Below are 18016 nucleotides of genomic sequence, written 5' to 3'. Positions count from 1 at the left end.
TTTGTCATGACTACCATGTTATATTTGTAGATGCTATTCCTGTGCAAGCAATAGATGGAATTGCCAGTGGGACTGGAAGAGACATATCTGTGAAGAGTCCTCTTCAGTACAAGATGTGATTAAACAAAATATGGTAATGTTTAAAAATAAGATTATTAGGTTTTTTATTAGACCACTTCAGTATTTTGTTTGCTGGCTCTCTCATATCAGTTGGTTGAATTAGAGATTTGAAAATTATTCTAAAGTTAACTCCAGAAGTGTAAGGGTTTTTTTTAGTGACAGTGTGGGGGTGGGAATTTAAGGGTGTGATTGATGCGGGGCAGTGAGTCTGAATAACTTCTGAAAGGATATTTCTGTTCCTTTTACTATTTTGCTTCAATGGGAGGAACGAGATTTCAAGGCAGGGATAGATAATCACCCACAGCTTTGACATACGCTGCAGTCATTTTTAGCATGTCTAATTTGAAAGGGTGTAATAAAATCTGTCACTGTATTTTAAGCATGAAGTTCTTCACAACAATCATTCTATTGTCCAAAGGCCATTGGAGCTTGTTGTGATAAGATTTTTTTATTTGTGATAACATATAAAATGTATCTCTCCCCAGGAAGAAGAATGCCCACAGTTTCTAAACCCTGACCCTTCAATAATACCTATGGAGTACCAAACAACTGTATATTTTGAGGGAAAACATCTAGATTATTATCGGGTAAGCAGATTAATTCAATGCTAGCTGTCATTTGAATGACTCTTAAACTGCATCCACACCCCTAAACTAAAGCATTAGTTCATGTGCCTTGGAGATCCTGCTTGTAATTTAAAGAAAGAAAAGGGCTACACATTCAATATTGATATAATATTGGTTACTGTGGTAGAGTGATCACCAAGAGAAAATCAGAGCTGGAGAAAATACTCTAACTGTTAAAATGTAGAGAGCACTTTAAAGAATGTAAGCTGGACCTATTAGACCACTGGACAATTATTTTTCCTGTAGTGAAATGAGAGATGTAGGAATTGTCATTGTTTCACATCTTTTTCTAATTAAATACTTGATGGGTTTTGTTGCTATTGTTCTAGAATGACATCACTTTGTGTGCTTAATTCACTTTTCACCTTCCAAACACAAAAATGCATTCAGACATTAAATGTTTCTTAGTTTGGCTAATATCATCTTTTGCTTCTGTGTGTGTTTGTGTGTGTGTGTGTGTATGTGTGTGTGACCATCAAACCAGAAGATTAGGTATTTTGTCACCCATAGCAAAGGCTTCTCTTTCTTAGTACTTGCTTCCAGAAAATAAATTACAAGTCTAAGTCAGATAGACCCCAGGGTTTTAATTGCATTATTGTCTAGACAATGCATAAAAAGTTATTGTTAGTTGGATAAAAACGAAGCTTAAAAAACATTTTTAGATGATAACTCAAGTATTGTTATCAGTTTCTATTCTTTGTTTCTGTGTTGTCTTTGTGTAAATGTGAATTGATGATAGATGCACTGGGGAGTGCATCGATTTCTTTTAATACTGGCCATCTATCAAGGGAAAGAAGGCCATTCTTTTTGAGTTTTTTTTTTCCTTTTTCAAATTGGAATGCTGTATAGCTTCTAAATTCCTTCTATCACCTTTGCTGCTCCTGCCAAGGGATGGAAAAGGGTCAATGGGCCTGAGAAGTAGCAATATAAGAAGGGTATTCAGAGAAGTGCAAGAAGCAACCTGTAAGCACCATATAAAGGCCATGATGTGTGTCACTACTATAAACATCAATGAAAACTGTGCTATAAGAACATATGTTCAAAAATAAACATTTTTGTTTGAAGACCTTTAAAATATATGCAGCAATGAAATGCAAATTTGGTGAATTTGGTCTGTTCTCCAAGATGCCAGAACTGGTCCCTGGTAGGATGTCTGGCTGTGTGCAACATGTGGCATACAACACCTCTGCCACACCCGCAGCTAATTGAAAAGTATTCTAGAGATTATACTTGTATGTCTTTTGCTTAACATTGTGAAGAGCCGTTTTTCTGCCCAAGAGGAAAATTGTTTCCTGCTCCCTTGTTATAATTGGAAGAGCCCTTTCTCTCTCTGGAGAAATTCAGGGCAGATGCATAATCTAGATGTGCTGAATTTGACTTCTAGTGGACCCTTGTCCTCCAAGGAGAAACAGCAGCAGGAATGCAAAAGCTACTTAATCTAATTTATTATTCTATGAATAAGCACTTTAATCTTTCTGAACTACTAGTAACAAAAAGGGAATGAAGAAAAGGCTGCTGGGGATTTTTAATTCTGTGAGATATCAATTGCATTTAACAAATGCAAAGACACATCCTGTGGATTGAATGCTTTGTCACGAGTAGCAATGTTTGACAGTTTGCCTATAGAATGTATTTCTTTAACTTGGAACTGGGAAGGCTTACAAGGAGTTCAAGTCTCTGTAGGAAGTCAAAGTAAATGCATAGCCCCAAAACTGGAAATATGCTGGAGAGCAGTGAGTGTCAAATGATGTCAGAGTAACTTTTCTTGGGTGGGAACAATGTGAAAATGTCATCTCTGTCATGTGGTCAGATCATATATCTTGGTACAGAGATGTGTTTTTAAGTCAAAACAAGAATGTCTTTAGTGATAGGACTTCAACAAATACAGACGGTGACTACAGCTGTATACACAGCCCTTTAATATATGTGATAATAGACAAATAAGGCATGAAATAGTTGTAATCGTACATGCACTCATGCCTGTGGAATCATGCTATGTGAAGCAGTAACTTTGATGACTGAAAGTTCATTTGAATGAAGGGCATAACTTTTACACTCAGCCTTTGGTAAACATTTCATGGAAAACAGGGTGGCTCAGGAGAAGCCATGGATGGATATTTTGTAGGGGTTGGCCCATAGCCCAAATACTAAATAGCATTTGGCTTCTCATGTGGAACAATTTTGCCACAGGATATGCTGGGCATTACAGCATCTTTGAAGCTAGCAGTCATGCAGCTATGAACATATTTAAAGTCTTTATTGGTTAGGACATTGGTATATCCATTCTCCTCCTATTTTCTTTGCCTAAATACTTTCTTAGAAAAGGCAAAAAATTAATGTTGTGATGTCACTTTCAACTACTGGTTCTATTATCTTGATTCTAATCTGTGCTTTACTTAAAGGGGTGTTGCACACTCAGCTTTGCCATGGGTGACTAAGTGCACTATCCAACATTGTGCATATAAACATCTTCATCTCTAGGTGGAGATTAACATTAAAGAGCTTACTTAGTGAGGTGGAGAGGTAAATGACTTAAATGAGAGGTAAATGACTGCTGCAGAACTATGTCAAGAATTATTTCTATACTGGAAATATAGAAACTGATATACTTCCACTGAGGGTAGAAGTATAAATTCACACATTTTGTATGCTCCTCTTAACTTGTAAATGCTTAAAGTACAAAGAATAAGTCTCCTTGTGATAGCTTCCACTGTAGCTAAAAGAGGAGGAGCTGTTGACTGTTCTTCTGCCCCTCCTTCCTCTGAAAAGATTTCAGTCGGAAGGAGAGATAAATCCAAGCTGTTGCCATTCTCGTGGGAATAGCGCCATCCAGGACAGGCAGAGGGAGGGAAGTTTAGTACTGATCAGGCATACTGCATGCAGTTTCTGAGAGGCATTCTCCAGCTGAGTCCTTGAAAGCTTGGCACAGTAGGAGAGACAGATGTACGAGCATCAAGATAACCTTATTAGCCCGCCAAAGATTTTCGTTAAAAGTAATTTCCCATTTGGATTTGTCTTTGTCATGTGTGTCTGATGTGTAACCTGCTTCCTATATTTGCTACACATCTCTTGCCCCAAAACTACTGTGAGCTCTGCTGCCTTCTGCTCAAGAGCCTGGTAAGCAGCTCCTGATTTCAATGCACTCCAGGTGTCAGCTGTCACACACCAAAGCTCTCCTCGTCTCCCAGAGTCTGCTGTTAAGCATGTAGGAAAGCCTTACACAGGAGCAGCAGAATTTGAACATTTTTGAAAAACACATGTTATATTAAAATATGTGGGGCAAGAAAAACAAGGCAGCATTCCTATAAAAAAACATTTGTAAGAAGGTGCGTTAAAACTTGGACTATGTAAATGTTTTCTGTAAGGCAGAATGGGCTATAAATTTTCAGACAAGGCTTTTCAGAGCTCAGTCAGTTGCTTATTTTCTATATCTAGCTTCCTAGAAGGAAGAAATAAAAGGTTTGTTTTCTTCTATAAAATAACCACCCAGAGCATCAAGTCAGGTCCTTTATCTGGTTAAAACATTGTCCTCCTCAGCAACATTGGTGGGCTCATGTCCACTGCCCAGCCTGTCACAGTGAAGGTGCAGTAGGAAAGCTTTCCACTGCATTAATTAGATAAAATTAGTGACCCAGAAGGTGGTACCTATGTTTCCAACACTGAAGAAGTAACTACAAATAAAAAGGATAAGATGCTCATACCCAAGACTTAGATGATAGCAGGAGACAATACCTTTGGAGGAGTACTTAACCTTTGGAGCAGAAAAGAGGAATCAAATAACCATTATGTTTTTGCCATGTGCACTCCAGACTCAGATGGCTCTGGTGAAAACCAGGGACTAGTTCTTTACATGCACAATGAAGTTCTCAAGAAGTTCAGCAAGGCCACTGAGCAGGTCCTGCACCTGGGGTAATGCAGAGTGGGGGTTGAATGGATTGAGAGTAGCCTTGTGGAGAAGGACTTGAGAATGAAACTTGAATGAAGCTTGAATGAAACTTGAGAATGAATGAATCAGATATGAACTGGCAATGTGCACTTGCAGCCTGAAAAACCAATCATGTCCTGGGCCGCATCAAAAGAAGTGTGGCCAGCAGGTCAAGGGAGGTGATCTATCTTCCTCCAGTCCACTCTCCTGAAACTTCAGCTGGAGTATAGCATCCAGCTCTGGGGTTCCCAGTACAAGAAAGATGTAGACCTGTTGGAATGGGTCCAGGGAAGAGACATGGAAATTATCAGAGAGAAGGTGAGAGGTGGAGTTACTCTTGTTTGAAGAAAAGCTGACAGAGTTGAGGTGGTTCAGTGTGGAGGAGGGTCATGAGAGACATTTTTGTGGACTTTCAATATATAAAGAGGGCTTATAAGAAAGATGGAGAGAGACATTTTACCAGGGCCTGTAAGGTCCTGCTAAAGTGGCAACATTTTTTTGAAGTGAGAGAGGGTTGTTTTAGAGAGATAAGGAAGAAATCTTTTGCAATGAGGATGGTGAGAGACTGGAACAGGTTGCCCAAGATACTTGTGTGTACCCCATCCCTAGAAATGTTCAAAGCCAGGTTGCATGGGGCTTCGAATACCCTGATCTAGGGAAAGATGTCCCTACCTATGTCAGGATTGTTGGACTAGATGGTCTTTGAAGGTCCCTTCCAACCCAAACCATTTTTGTAATTCTGTAAAGGTGAAGGTTTTCTTGTCCCCAAGTGAGTTGTGATTTCATAAGTCTTTACCAACATTAGTGTATGAAAATATCCTTGCTACTCACTTCTTTTTAATATTCTTCTGGCAAAGCTGTTTGCATGTCTGTCCTATGGGCAGGAGAATGACCCAGCACAGAAACAATGTCATGGGATGAGGATTTTAGCCAGCCAAGGTCTTTGACTGAATCACAGAACAGCCAAGCTGAGAGTTTTGTCAGTGCAGTAAAGATCAATATGTTCTACTGACTTAAGACAGGAATCAATAGATTTTGGATCTAGGGAGAAGAAAGGGGAAGAAGATGTCTAGGAGGTAGTAACACCCTTAAATTAGTGCTGCCATTGAAGACTGTCCTATGAAAATACAGCTGGAGTCATGGTAAGGCAGGAGAAAGGCAGCAAGAGCTGAGAGATGTTCATTCCAGTTTCTCATGCAACTCTTGCACTGATGCTCTGCCCAGAATCCCTACAAAGAAAACCTTTAAGGGCAGAACTCACACAGCTCTGTTAATAACACATCTGATGTGTGAAGCCATCCAGTATTCACATTTCTTAGCTTTTTCTTACTGCTCCCTAAAACAGAGTGCTATATATTGTCATGCTTTCCTTGAACTTTTTGGTGTGCCTACCATGAATGAATGTTGGAGGAGTGCAGCAGAGTCACAGATTGCTCTGCCTCAGCTTCTCTCTAGCATTGCTTTAGAACATGACTGTAACCAGTTAGCCTTCTCCATTTGGATTTGATTACTGAATATCGCTGAACAGGATATTGCCTCGTGATATTTTGCTATGCTTGGTGATTCTGTACAAATTCTAAACTGACATTTTTTCAACCTTAGGGTAAAAAATTTGTGGTTGGAAACAGCCAGTTTGAATTTGAAGCTTCTGTTGATGAGTCAGAGGAAGGAAAATTTTCATTCGTGAATAAAGAGGTAAATGTGAAAATACGATTCACTTACCAAATATGCTCAGTTCTTCTTCTAAACTGTTCCAGTAGCCACATGTGTCCAGAATTGCACAGGTAATATGTGTTTCCCCCAGAAAAGAAAGTCAAAGGCTACTGTTTTGGCCCAGAGCTCCTGAATTCTCCACGCAAAGTCCTCAATCTTTCTCCTTGATTTCTCCACCTGTGTAACCCATGGAATTATTGAACTGTCTCTGGAGGAATTTGAGACTACTACTGTTTTATTCTTCACTTTTTATGCAATCTAGTGAAGTCATTGAGGATAAAATGCAAGAATTTCCTCTCCACATTCCAATTCATTATCTTTTGTATCTGTAAAAATGGGAATGGTAAGAATGGTAACAATATATGTTGCTTGGCTACCAAGCAGTTATTCTTCTTTCACTCTGGCTTGTTTTATTGAGAAAGGAAAAAATATTTTTAAATGGTCTATTTTCTAAGCTCCAAGTCTGACTCACAAATGTTATGCTGACTTTAAACTTTATATCTTGCAAGCTTACTAACTAGTTTTGAGAATTAATGAGCATTTTCACATCATCTGTGCCTAGCACAAAGCATTTGCTTCATCAAGCGTCTGTATTTTTATTTGTTCTTCTTGTTTCCCAACAATTGTCATTGCTGTTCTTTCAGCATGAGCAGAAGCTCATGTCTTGGAGCATGTGAACCTTGTGATTTGGCTGTAAAATGAGGAGGCTGCACTGTAAAAGATGCAAGAGATTTCCCCTCCATGTGGTGCGAGTCTGCTGTGCCCACAGAAGTAATGGGGCCAGATGGTGTGGGAAGGGAGAACTCAGCAGGGTCAGCAGCTATACTTACTGCCTCTGAACAGCACTTTTGCTGCTTTGATGCTTATAACCAAATGTAAATTAAATTAATGAAAAGCAAGCATTCAGATATTGCTGTCCCTTGGTACTTGAAAATTCTGATTGTGAAGGATTAGGTTCATTAAAACATTTTTCTATAAATGTATCTGCCCAAGATGATAAAAGGCCATAAGGCTTGGGAGAGTTTCTAATACCTTTACATGTCTGATTATTGAGAATCATAGAAAATGCATTAAAATAACTTTGCCAAATAAAGGTATAAATATCTCTATTATGTCATCTTTTCTAGTTTTCCTATAGTGCAAATGAGACCCTACAACTTAACTTGTCCATAAAAACAGATATGGTCAAGATTGACAGCAAACTGGTGGGTAAGTATGAAAGGGATTAAAGGGAGATTAATTACAGTAAGCAGAAATCAATTCCTTTATATTTTGGAGTCTTGTTAATAAGAATATTTGTAGGTTTTACTGGTTTCGGTGAAACTGACAGATCTGACATATGAAAAGTTATTCATATTAAACTAATGCATTAAACATCTGTGTTGTCAGCAAGTTTGCCAGTGGCACCAAGCTGTGTGGTGCAGCTGACATGCTGGAGAGAAGGGGTGGCATCCAGAGGGACTTTGATGGGCATGAGAGGTAGCCCTGTGCAAACCTCATGAGGGTCAGCAAGGCCAAGTGCAGGGTCCTGCACATGGGTTGGGGAAATCCCAAGCACAAGTACAACCTGGAATGTGAAGGGATTGAGAGCAGTCCTGCAGGGCTTGACAAGCTGGACCCAGCAATGTGTGGCTGCAGCCCAGAAACCAGTGATATCCTGGGCTGGATCAAAAGCAGTGTGGCCATCACAGCTGGGAGGGGATTCTCTCCCTCTACTCCACTCTTATGACACCCCACCTGCAGAGCTGCATCCAGCTCTGGGCCTGCCAGTAAGAAGGACATGGACCTGTTGGAATGAGTACAGAGTAAGAATGGCCACAAAGATGATCAGAGGGCTGGAGCACCTCTCCTATGAGGAAACACTGAGAGAGTTGGGGTTGTTCAGCCTGGAGAAGAGCAGGTTCCAGGGAGACCTTATTGCAATTTTTCAGTACTTAAAGGTCACTTATAAGAATGATAAGGACAAACTTTTTTGCAGGGACTGTTGAATCAGAATAAGGGGTAATGATTTTGCACCGAAAGAGGGTAAATTTAGACTAGATATAAGGAGGAAGCTTTTTTAAAGGGAGGCTGATGAAACACTGGCACAGGTTGCTGTGCTCATTTCAGCTGGGGTAGAGTTAGTTTTCTTCACACTGGCTAATACAGGGCTGTACCAGAGAGGTGGTAGATGCCCCATACCTGTAAACATTGAGGTTCAGGCTGGATGGGCCTCTGAAGAATCTCAGAGTCATAGAATTGTAGAATATCCTGAGTTGGAAGGGACCCACAAGGATCATCAAGTCCAGCTCCTGGCTGTACACAGGACAATCTCAAAAATCACTTGATCTAGTCGAAGATGTCCCTACTCACTGCAGAGATTTGGACTAGGTGACCTTTAAATGTCTCTTCCAACCCAAAATATCCTGATTTTGTGATTCTATAATTTTCAAGATTGCTTTTGCTCTGAAGTGCAATCATAATAGCAAAGCTTTGAAATTCATACTTAAGTATGAAAATTAAAGACTTAAGTATTTTGATATTTTTTCTTCCAATGATCTTTTCCTTTCTTCAACTTTCCTTGTCCATATGAGTCACAGCCACTCATATGGACTTTACCTGAAATCTCATCTCTTAGCTTTGTCTCAGTTCAGACAGGTTCTGCAGTCCCTGTTAGCTGGCAATCAAGAAAACACAGAAACATTCAGTGTGTTTTCAGCTCATTACTCTATTCATTTATTTCAATTAAAAAATAAATTAAGATTTATAGCACAAAGACTTGATCTCTGATAAAATCTCTTTATGAATATAAATTTTATTTCTTTTCAACATACAATAATGAAGCAATGAAGCCTAGTCTTGAGCTGAGGTAAGAAAGCTCCTTTAAAATTAATGGAGCAGTACCTAGGAGCTGAGACCTACCTTACATGTCTTTGGACTGACATTTAAGGCAGAATATTGCAAAAACTATGAGGCAACCCTCTTGTTACATGCTTAAGGGGTCAACATCAGGAAAATACTAGTAGCCCAAGTAATTTCTTCTGCAGAATAAATCTTTAGACTGTATTTTTCCTACTGTGTGATATTTAAATTTATTCCCTTTCATATTGGCAGCATGAACTATGTTTTTAGAAGATTTTCCTTATGGTTCTGTGTGCAATGTTAAAAGACTTAAAAGAGGACCTGGCATGAATGTTACAGGGAGGTCATATTACAATCTCACACTATCTTAATTTCCATTCCAGAGGCTGTCATATTTAAAACAGCAGAATTTTGACCAAATATTCCCAACATATTTTTTCCAAGTCAGGGAAAAACATTAAAAACAAAACAAAACAAAAAAGTAGCTAAATTATTCAAGAAATGTTATCATTCAAATTGAAATATAGAATACTTCCAAGAGGGGAATTGGAAAATTATCAACAGATGTCTCTTTTTAGTATAAAAGGGATTTTTAAAAATCCAAATTCTTTCTGACTTTTCTCCCTTGCCGTATGAAATCCAGAGCGTAATGTGTTTTTATGCATCTTGAAAAGAATTGGCTTTGGGTATATGGCTGCTGCTGAGAAGCACCTTTGAACCCACCAGTGAAAGAACCCTTTCTTTGTATGACACTTAGTGAATACTAAGTTATGATAGCATTTTTACATCTCGAGCCATCAGGGGTTCTGAACAGTGTGAAATACAATATATCCCTTTTATCCTTTGTCCTTTTTATCGATGATATCACAGCTGGTATCTCAAGGTGATGGATAAGAGTCTGAATCTAATGAGTAGCTTGCTGCTGGAACATATAATGAGCTGATCAGTGAACAAGGGGAGCAGTTAATGCGTTGAGGCCGTGGCTTTCTTCATTGCATTTAAGCAACTGGATGTGAGGGGCATCAAGACTTTGCAGTGCTGACATTGTTTACTGACAGGTGGAACAAGAATCTCTGTCCAGCCAATGGAGGATAATAAAGTAATGCAGTAAACATATTCCCATGCTGTACCTGGTGGCCATGTGGTCATCTGGGTGGAAATGCAAGGTTTGGAAAGCAAAGGGGAGGATTTGTTCAACACTATTTATTGTTCAAGTGTCTGTGCAGCAGTAGTCTTCCAGAGTGCTGGAATAATAAAGCAGTCTGGTTCCTGTAAAAGCAATTTGCAGTGAGGAAACATTTCTTTGCCACTGTCCACAGAGCAAATAGCAGCATGCATGGGCTGTCAGTCTGGTGCTTTTCCCCAGCACTATGTCTGCAAACAACATACAGAGTGGACAACTGGCACACAAACTGCAGGAAATATTACTAGGTTTATGTTTATTGCTCAGTGCCTTCTATATTGGTGTGCTCAGTTTATGAAGCAAATGATGCTACTCCTGCTTTGTGCTTATCAATTCTATGGAAGTTCAAGATAGAGATTGAATCAAATGGATGCTCTTTCTCATTGATTCATTTTTGCAAATACCAAAATCCCTCAGTTTTGCATGCACATCTAATGTTTCTTCAGCTGATTTTGTGCTTGTAAAGCTATTGAATCAAGATATGCTTGAATACTAGATACACTGACTAGAGGTAAGAAAGGGTTAAAATCAGCCTGCATCATTGCATTAACTCTTCATTGTAAGGGAAAGGAAAAGACCTGTTATTATCTTAAAGACTAGCTGTGAAACTGGATGCTGAGGGTTTTAAACATACAGCATTTAGAGAAAAACTGCCTGCATGGGATTACATGTTCTCCTGCAAGTGACAGAGGCTAGCCAAGATTTGAGCATCTGCAATATTGTTCATGCCTAGCAGGGGAATAAGGCCACTGCTGAAAAAATAATGGAAAACTAGCATTCTCATTTTACTTTCCATTTCACTAGAAATCTGACATGGTAGTCTCTTGGAATTAGATTTCAAGAGCTACTGCTGATGCTGTTATCTAGGAAGACAGCAAGTGTATTGAAATGCTGCTGACTGGAGAGTGGTTTTGTCAGTGTCCTATGTAGAGTCCTGCTCCTCTGAGTGCAAAAGCTTGTTTTAAATAGACATTTTTAATGACCTTTACTATATGCATCTCAAAAGGATTTACTTTTGCCCACATCTGTTTACTTTCCTTTATTTCCTACATCTTTAAGTATGAACTTCATTTGAAAAAAATCCAAAGTCACTAAGGCTGTTTCTTGGGACTTAATGAAGGTAGGGGGAAGGGAAAGATGTTGAGTCCCTGTCTTGTATTCCCCATTCCCATCTGCAAGCACATTTAACTCTTGAAAGAGCATAGGAGGAAACCTAAGAAGCTTTCTGCTGTTCTAGTAAGTTAAGTTGATTTACAAGACTCAAAAAGTGTCAGAGCCTCAGTGGCAGAGGGTGAGAGGCTGTGTGGCCAGAAATACAGAGGAGCAAAGAGTAGAGAGAAGCAGGGGAAGAAGGAGCAGAAAAGCAGGCAGTAAGATGTTTTCCTTTTTACAATAATCATCTCACCTGTCCAGGGAGGTACAGCACTCCCATGCTGGGTAATCTGGGCATTGTCCAGAGAAATGTGTGGCATCTTTTCATTCTGTTTTCTTCTGGGCTAGTTCTCAAGTGCATCTCCATATGTTTTTTTGCAAGCCCAGGCTCTCCTTATGGTGTTGAACCACAAAGATAGATATATGTCAAGACTTTGCATCTGTTTGGGAAAATTAGTTTGATTCAGTGACTGTGCATCATGCTGGAGATTGATGGGGGCCAAAACAAGCTTAGTGTCTGGGACATTTGGTCTCTGTTTCATGAGTAAGAGAGATACACTATCAGACTTGATTTCTTGGCTCAGAAGAGCTAGAACTAAACCCCACTACAGAAGGAACAAGGTGTACATCAGGGTGACAGTTCAAGACAAAAGGGAAAACAAAAGCAAGAAAACAGAAGAATGAAGAAACGCAGAGGTATTAACTTGAACAAAGGTTAACATTTTATGAAGTATTAACTTTCTGTTTGGTTCAGGCATGAGTGATGATTATGGAAAGTCCCAGGTGTCCTGGAAACAGCCTACAAAGGCAGCTCTCTTCCTTTAATTCTGTAGCTAGCAGAGATCCCATGCCTGCAGATGTCTACCCCTACTGACACCCATGCAGAATCTATACCATCCATATCTGACTTGGGATGCTCCAGGAGGACCTGATTTTTGAATTAATCTTTAAACAGTTGTATGTGTTATTGAAGTTAGTCAAAGTAAGGACTTTGAATATTTTGATGGTGCCTGAGTGACAAAAATATATTTGCAGAGTAGTCATACTCTGCATATGGATAAATGTCAGGTTTTTCCATAGAGGAAAAATAAAATTTTCTCTCAGCATCATTCAGGGGTTAAGTACAGACTGTACATATTACTCCATGACTCCACTGAACTTTATACAGAGGGTTAGTTTTTCTTCCTAAAGGACACTGAGTATCCTTGGAACAGAGAGAAACATCTAAATATGTTTGCTCTTCATCTTTCAGTGACTCTGTACAACTGCTCCTATGCGCGAAATGATTGCAGCCTGTGCCTTGCTGCCCGGCCTGAATATAAGTGTGTCTGGTGTGAAGAAGATGGCAAGCCCAGCAAGTGCGTTTATGAAAAACTCTGTCACGCTCCCCCCACTGACACGTGTCCTCCTCCAGAAATCACTCGTGTAAGATTGCTTTTTTTTATCTCCCTACCAGCATAATATTTTGCAGGAGAAAGCAGCCAAGCAAGCTCATACTGAAAGGCAGGTTTTTTTCTTGGGATGTTGAGTAAGACTCTGAAATAGCTGAAGGAAATAATGTCAGTAGTGATGCGTGTGAGATTTGTAGACTCAAAATAAGAGACTGAATGGACTCTTTGAGCCTCCTTGTTTTTCAAGCCTTGTCCTCGCTGTACCAGAAGCCAGGGTAGCAGTGCATGCTTAAAACGTGGCATTTGATTCTTGCATTCTTAGCATGGATTTTTTCTCTCATAAAATCCTTTCTATCTGAAATGCATGGTTCACTGCTCCTGCAACTACAAATACATAACAGGTTCTTTTACAGGCTTCAAGCTAGACTTTTAAATAGTATTTAATAAGGGAGCAGATTGTTTCTGCATCACAAAGTGTTTTCCAGGTGTCAGTGATATTTTTCAGTTCACACCAGCATCAAATCCAAGGCTGTAGGAACTGAATGTAGGAAGTCAGGCAAGCCAAATGTGCACCTGACTTACTCTACAGTTGGAGCATTCACTCAGGGTCAGGGAAGATGGTTGTTCACCATCAACCATGGTTGATGGATCAGCAGGCAAAGAAAGTCATAAATCCGTGTCCTTTCCAGAAATAAGCCAAATGCTGCTTTTATGAGCATAATTGTTGAGAAAAGAGAGATACATGCTTCCACTGGGGAAATCTAAATTGCTGCAGCAGTGGTATTAGTACTTAGAAACTCAGACACACTGTTTGTTGAGAACACATCCCAAGTCATCACAAAATATGGTAACTGTATGACAGAGGTTGAGAGTTGTAGCAGGGATGTTTCACTCAGTACAAACTGTGTCTGAAACCTGTGTCTCAAACTGAAAGAGACACTGCATAGAGACTGTGCAGTTAGAGGTGCAATGTGCCTACTGGCAGACCTGCAGTACACTGAGGAAGGTTGGCCATGAGGGTACATCAAAGAAGAAATGGCTGTTAAACAGCTGAAGTCTGCCAAGGAAGGTAAATACCCTAGAAGTTTGACAGAATGTGCGGAGAAGAATGCTTGTGTGGTATCTGTGCCCAGGTAAACATGAGTTGAGAAAAAAAGAAAAGGAAAATATATTTTTTTAAAGTGTTTTCACTGGGGATACTGTTTCTACATTACTGTGGATTTTAAAAAAGATACTAAAATACTTTAGGTTTTTAGACCTTACATTAACTTTAGATATGAACATAACATTTGGAAAGAGCTAGACAAACAGTTGAGTAATTTTTCAACTAGTTTGTTTATGGGTTGAGTGCAAATGGACAGCCAGTGGCTAGGCAGCAGCAGAAGCAGCCACGTCTCTGTGCTCAGACTTGCTTAGACCTGAGAGACTGATTTTGATGGAGCAGGCATTGAAATGCAACCTCACTCTTCTTGATGGCAAACTTGCAGCCCTCCAATGCTGAAGACCTGAAAAGGTCTTACTGAAGGCACTCCAAACACTGTGTAGGAAAGCAGGTTAGCCTCCCAACAAATATTCCCAATTGAAGTGCCTGTCAGGGCCATATTCCAGCCTGAGCAGTCCACTGCAACTGCATGATCTTCTCTGTCCCCATTTTATTTACAAATTACTTGGTTAGCATCAGCCCATGCTGCAGCACATTACCATGAGATGCTGTAAGGAAAATCAAGGGACTGGAAGAATTTTTAAAAACACTATGCAGGGCAACACTGTGTGTTAGGAAGGTACACTGCTCTGCTGTGAACCTAAAGGGATAAAATCACAACAACAAAATTCTGGAAAAGCTCTGTGGAAGGACTGTGAGAAGAGTGAAATTCATTTGTTTTTCAAAATCACAGTGGAGGAAGCAAAATTAAAACAGAATAAACACCAGGCAAGAGTTTTGTACATAACAGTCTGCTGCAGGAGACATGAAATCTTCAGCTGTTGAATGCTAGTTCTGAGCTAACAGATGATTAATTAACATTAAAAAGTTGCATAGCATGTTTTTTGTTTGTCCTACAAGAAACATCTGCATTTCAAGTGTTGGTAAGTCAAAATAGCTTTAAATAATATAGAAGAGCAACATAGTCACTGCAGTATTTAATTTTGTTTGGTTTTTTTTCCTGTCCTTTATGCAAACACAGATTGAGCCAAAAACTGGACCACTAAGTGGTGGAATTCTTTTGACCATAATGGGATCTAACTTGGGAATAAAGGCAGAAGATGTAAAAAATATAACAGTGGCAGACAAGGAATGTCTTTTTAAAGAGGAGTTCTACTCTGTTTCCACAAGGTAATTGATGGATGCTTTTCACAAGATTGTAGAAGAAAAAAGGAACCTCTGTGCATTTTCAAGAAAATATGATCTTCTTGTGGTTACAAAAAGTTGCCATTTGAAGAAAGAACTATTGCTATGATATACATGCAATATTTCATAGTAACATGTCTGACTCTTTATTTAAAATTATTATAGATTGAACACAGCAACAAATTTGCAATGGTGCACTACCATCCTGCTCCTGACTGAAGTTTTTTTCTTACTTGATTGAAAAGCTTTCATAAACTATTTCTGCATATATATCAAGACTGCTTTTACATTAAAGGCATTCTGCATGTGCATCTAGTCATTAAAACTTTGCTAAATCTGAACCACAGTGAAGCCAAGCATACAAGATTTATGGGAAAGTAGGCAAAACAAGAGGAAGCTTAAATCTGTTTAGTCCAGCCACAGAGTTTCTTGCCTGGGGACAGGGAGGGAGCCCAGAGCTTAGGTTTAGCTGTAGATGACTAAGTTTCATCTCAAAACCAACAAGTCCATGGATGTTGAATTGCCTAAGCAGGTTGGTAGAAGTTTTGTGGATTACTTGTCACACTCTTAAGCAGTGCCAAATATTAAAACAGAATGCCTAAATTCTTCTAGGTAGGTAGCTAGGTGTTTACTGCAGATTATATCAAGCTTCTAATTTCAAGAGGGAAATACCCTTTTGATAGTAGCTGATGAAAAGCATAATAGGAAGGTTCAGTAGTAATATTAAGAGTAATGACGGATTTTTCTTTCATTCACTTTTGACAGCTGCAATTCAAACCTTGGCTTTCTTTTCCTTCCTATAATATAAAGTATAACACAGTAAATTTTTGCTATTCCTGTGGCTTGTTTTGAAATTGACTTTGAAGATACCTAAGTGATTATTTTTCAGCTTTTGAAAAATATTTAGCTTTAGTCAATGTGTGGATCAGGCATTTAGAAGCTTCCCAGGCCTCTAGGATTGGAGAAGGTAACGAGTAACTGTTTCTTTCTTACTGCTTCCCAATTTTATTGCCATCACTCCTGCACTTACATGTACTTCCAACCAGTCATCTTTCCCCATTCCCTATTTTCAGTGTTTGCAAAAGCTACACTGAATTGCAACATAGCCTTACAAGAATTTCCCCATCCTTTTGGCTTTTTCTAAAGCTTTTTGATATTTTTAAATACATGGAAAGGAGCCAGAACTGAGATGACTGGTTCCTGGTATCATAGCAACATTACTGGTTTCCTAAGTTCTGGCAAGATAGTAATGGGTGACAACAAATGCAACTTGCATCATGTCATTTATCAACAAATTAGTGGGTTTTGAAGGATGTCTCTGGCTAAGGAAGCCTTAAAAAAAGAAGTTGTCAAAATCTTCTAATAGATATCTTTAATTTTCTGTATTTGTCTTCCTCTGTTCTTTTTTATAATTATTACCTTCTTTTTATAAAATTAAATTTAAAAATAATAAAAAGTGCCTTGCCTTGCTTCCCCATCCTTCTTCAGTTAAAAGCTAGTCTTTATAGCAGACAGTGGCTTCCATGCACAGCAAGATTTAAGACACTTAAGGGTGGTTTTTGGCTCTGTGGTGATTTAATTGTTAGCCTTGGAGAAGTCATTCTTTGTAGTTTTCCATTAGTAATGTGGGGGAAGGGAGGCAGTGCCAGCGCTGGGAAGGGGAGGGAACTTTTCTAATTAAAATCCCTGCTATGATGTTTCCCCCACACCCCCCGGTCCTGGCCCCCCGACTGCTTTCCCTAGCCTGACATATGGTAAAAATTCCTCCAAAGGCACCATTTCCTGTTTCTGCCTGACATGAAGATACAACTTCCAAGAATACAGTAGAAAGATGATGAGGAACAGGCTCAGGCAGCCGTACACATGCCAGGACATGCAAGAATTCAGAGAATTTTGTCCATTTGCCAGTACCCGGGAAAAAAAGTCTGGAGTGAACTGCAGAGGGATTTGACAATCCTTTTATTATAAGTCCTGATTTAAGTACATTATACCCAGTAATTTGGAGTCATCGAGAGGTTTTTTGCTACTTTGGGTTTTTTTAAGAAATCATGCACTACTTAAGGAAGAATAGCAATAATCCTAGAGGGAGAGTGATAGAAATGAGCAGTGATCCTCAGGGTGTGGCCTAAATGAAACTGACAGAGCACGCTGCGAGCGCTATATACCTCCTTATCTAATTGTATTATCAGCTTTCCATTAAGCATTTGTCCCAGTTTTCAAGTGTGTCAAATCCTTATTGCCTTTTCATGCTATCATTCTCTGGTTTACCTGTTTGAAATAACAATTTAAGCATCCCAGCTATCACTCAGCAGCAGTGTTAGTTCTAAGGCAATATTTTCTTGGCCAGTGTTCCTTGACCTCTGATTTTGCATGTGTTATCTGTGAATTTATTTTCAGAGAACAGTAATTCTGAAGGGATTGATCGTAGGTGTGAAAAGGTTTGAAGCTGAAAGGTAGCAAGATGCACAACAAAATTATCAGCAGTTAAAACACACAAAATTATAAGATAGCTGACAGTCTGATATTTGCATCAAGGAGGTGAGGGCTCCTTTGTGGGTTTGGGTTTTTTTAACATCAAAAAGTCCACAGTAAATCTTATGTCAGGTTGCAGACGTTCAAGTGACTTATGGGGCTGAATTTGAGTCTTCTGCAGACTACTGAAATGGCAGCGTACAGTGCTCAGGTTTCGGTTTTACCAGCCTTTAGATAGGCAAGCAA

The 18016-nt window shown here is 39.3% G+C and overlaps 1 protein-coding gene across 2 annotated transcripts in view; it reads left to right on the top strand.

The window, feature by feature from the left end:
• PLXNB2 (plexin B2) overlaps nt 1-18016 on the top strand; it is a 249495-nt gene that overhangs the window by 185606 nt on the left and 45873 nt on the right. For both annotated transcript variants that reach the window (XM_021555245.3, XM_021555246.3), the window contains 6 exons: nt 31-133; nt 606-707; nt 6274-6366; nt 7512-7593; nt 12813-12985; nt 15135-15283. In XM_021555245.3, the coding sequence (XP_021410920.1) occupies nt 31-133; nt 606-707; nt 6274-6366; nt 7512-7593; nt 12813-12985; nt 15135-15283 (702 nt within the window). The remainder of the gene's footprint in view (nt 1-30; nt 134-605; nt 708-6273; nt 6367-7511; nt 7594-12812; nt 12986-15134; nt 15284-18016) is intronic.

Source organism: Lonchura striata, chromosome 1A (genome assembly GCF_050655825.1).
Source record: "Lonchura striata isolate lonStrDom1 chromosome 1A, ASM5065582v1, whole genome shotgun sequence".
NCBI classification, from domain to species: domain Eukaryota; kingdom Metazoa; phylum Chordata; class Aves; order Passeriformes; family Estrildidae; genus Lonchura; species Lonchura striata.
The sequence above is the reverse complement of the archived record's forward strand: the minus strand, read 5'-3'. Positions and strand labels throughout refer to the sequence as shown.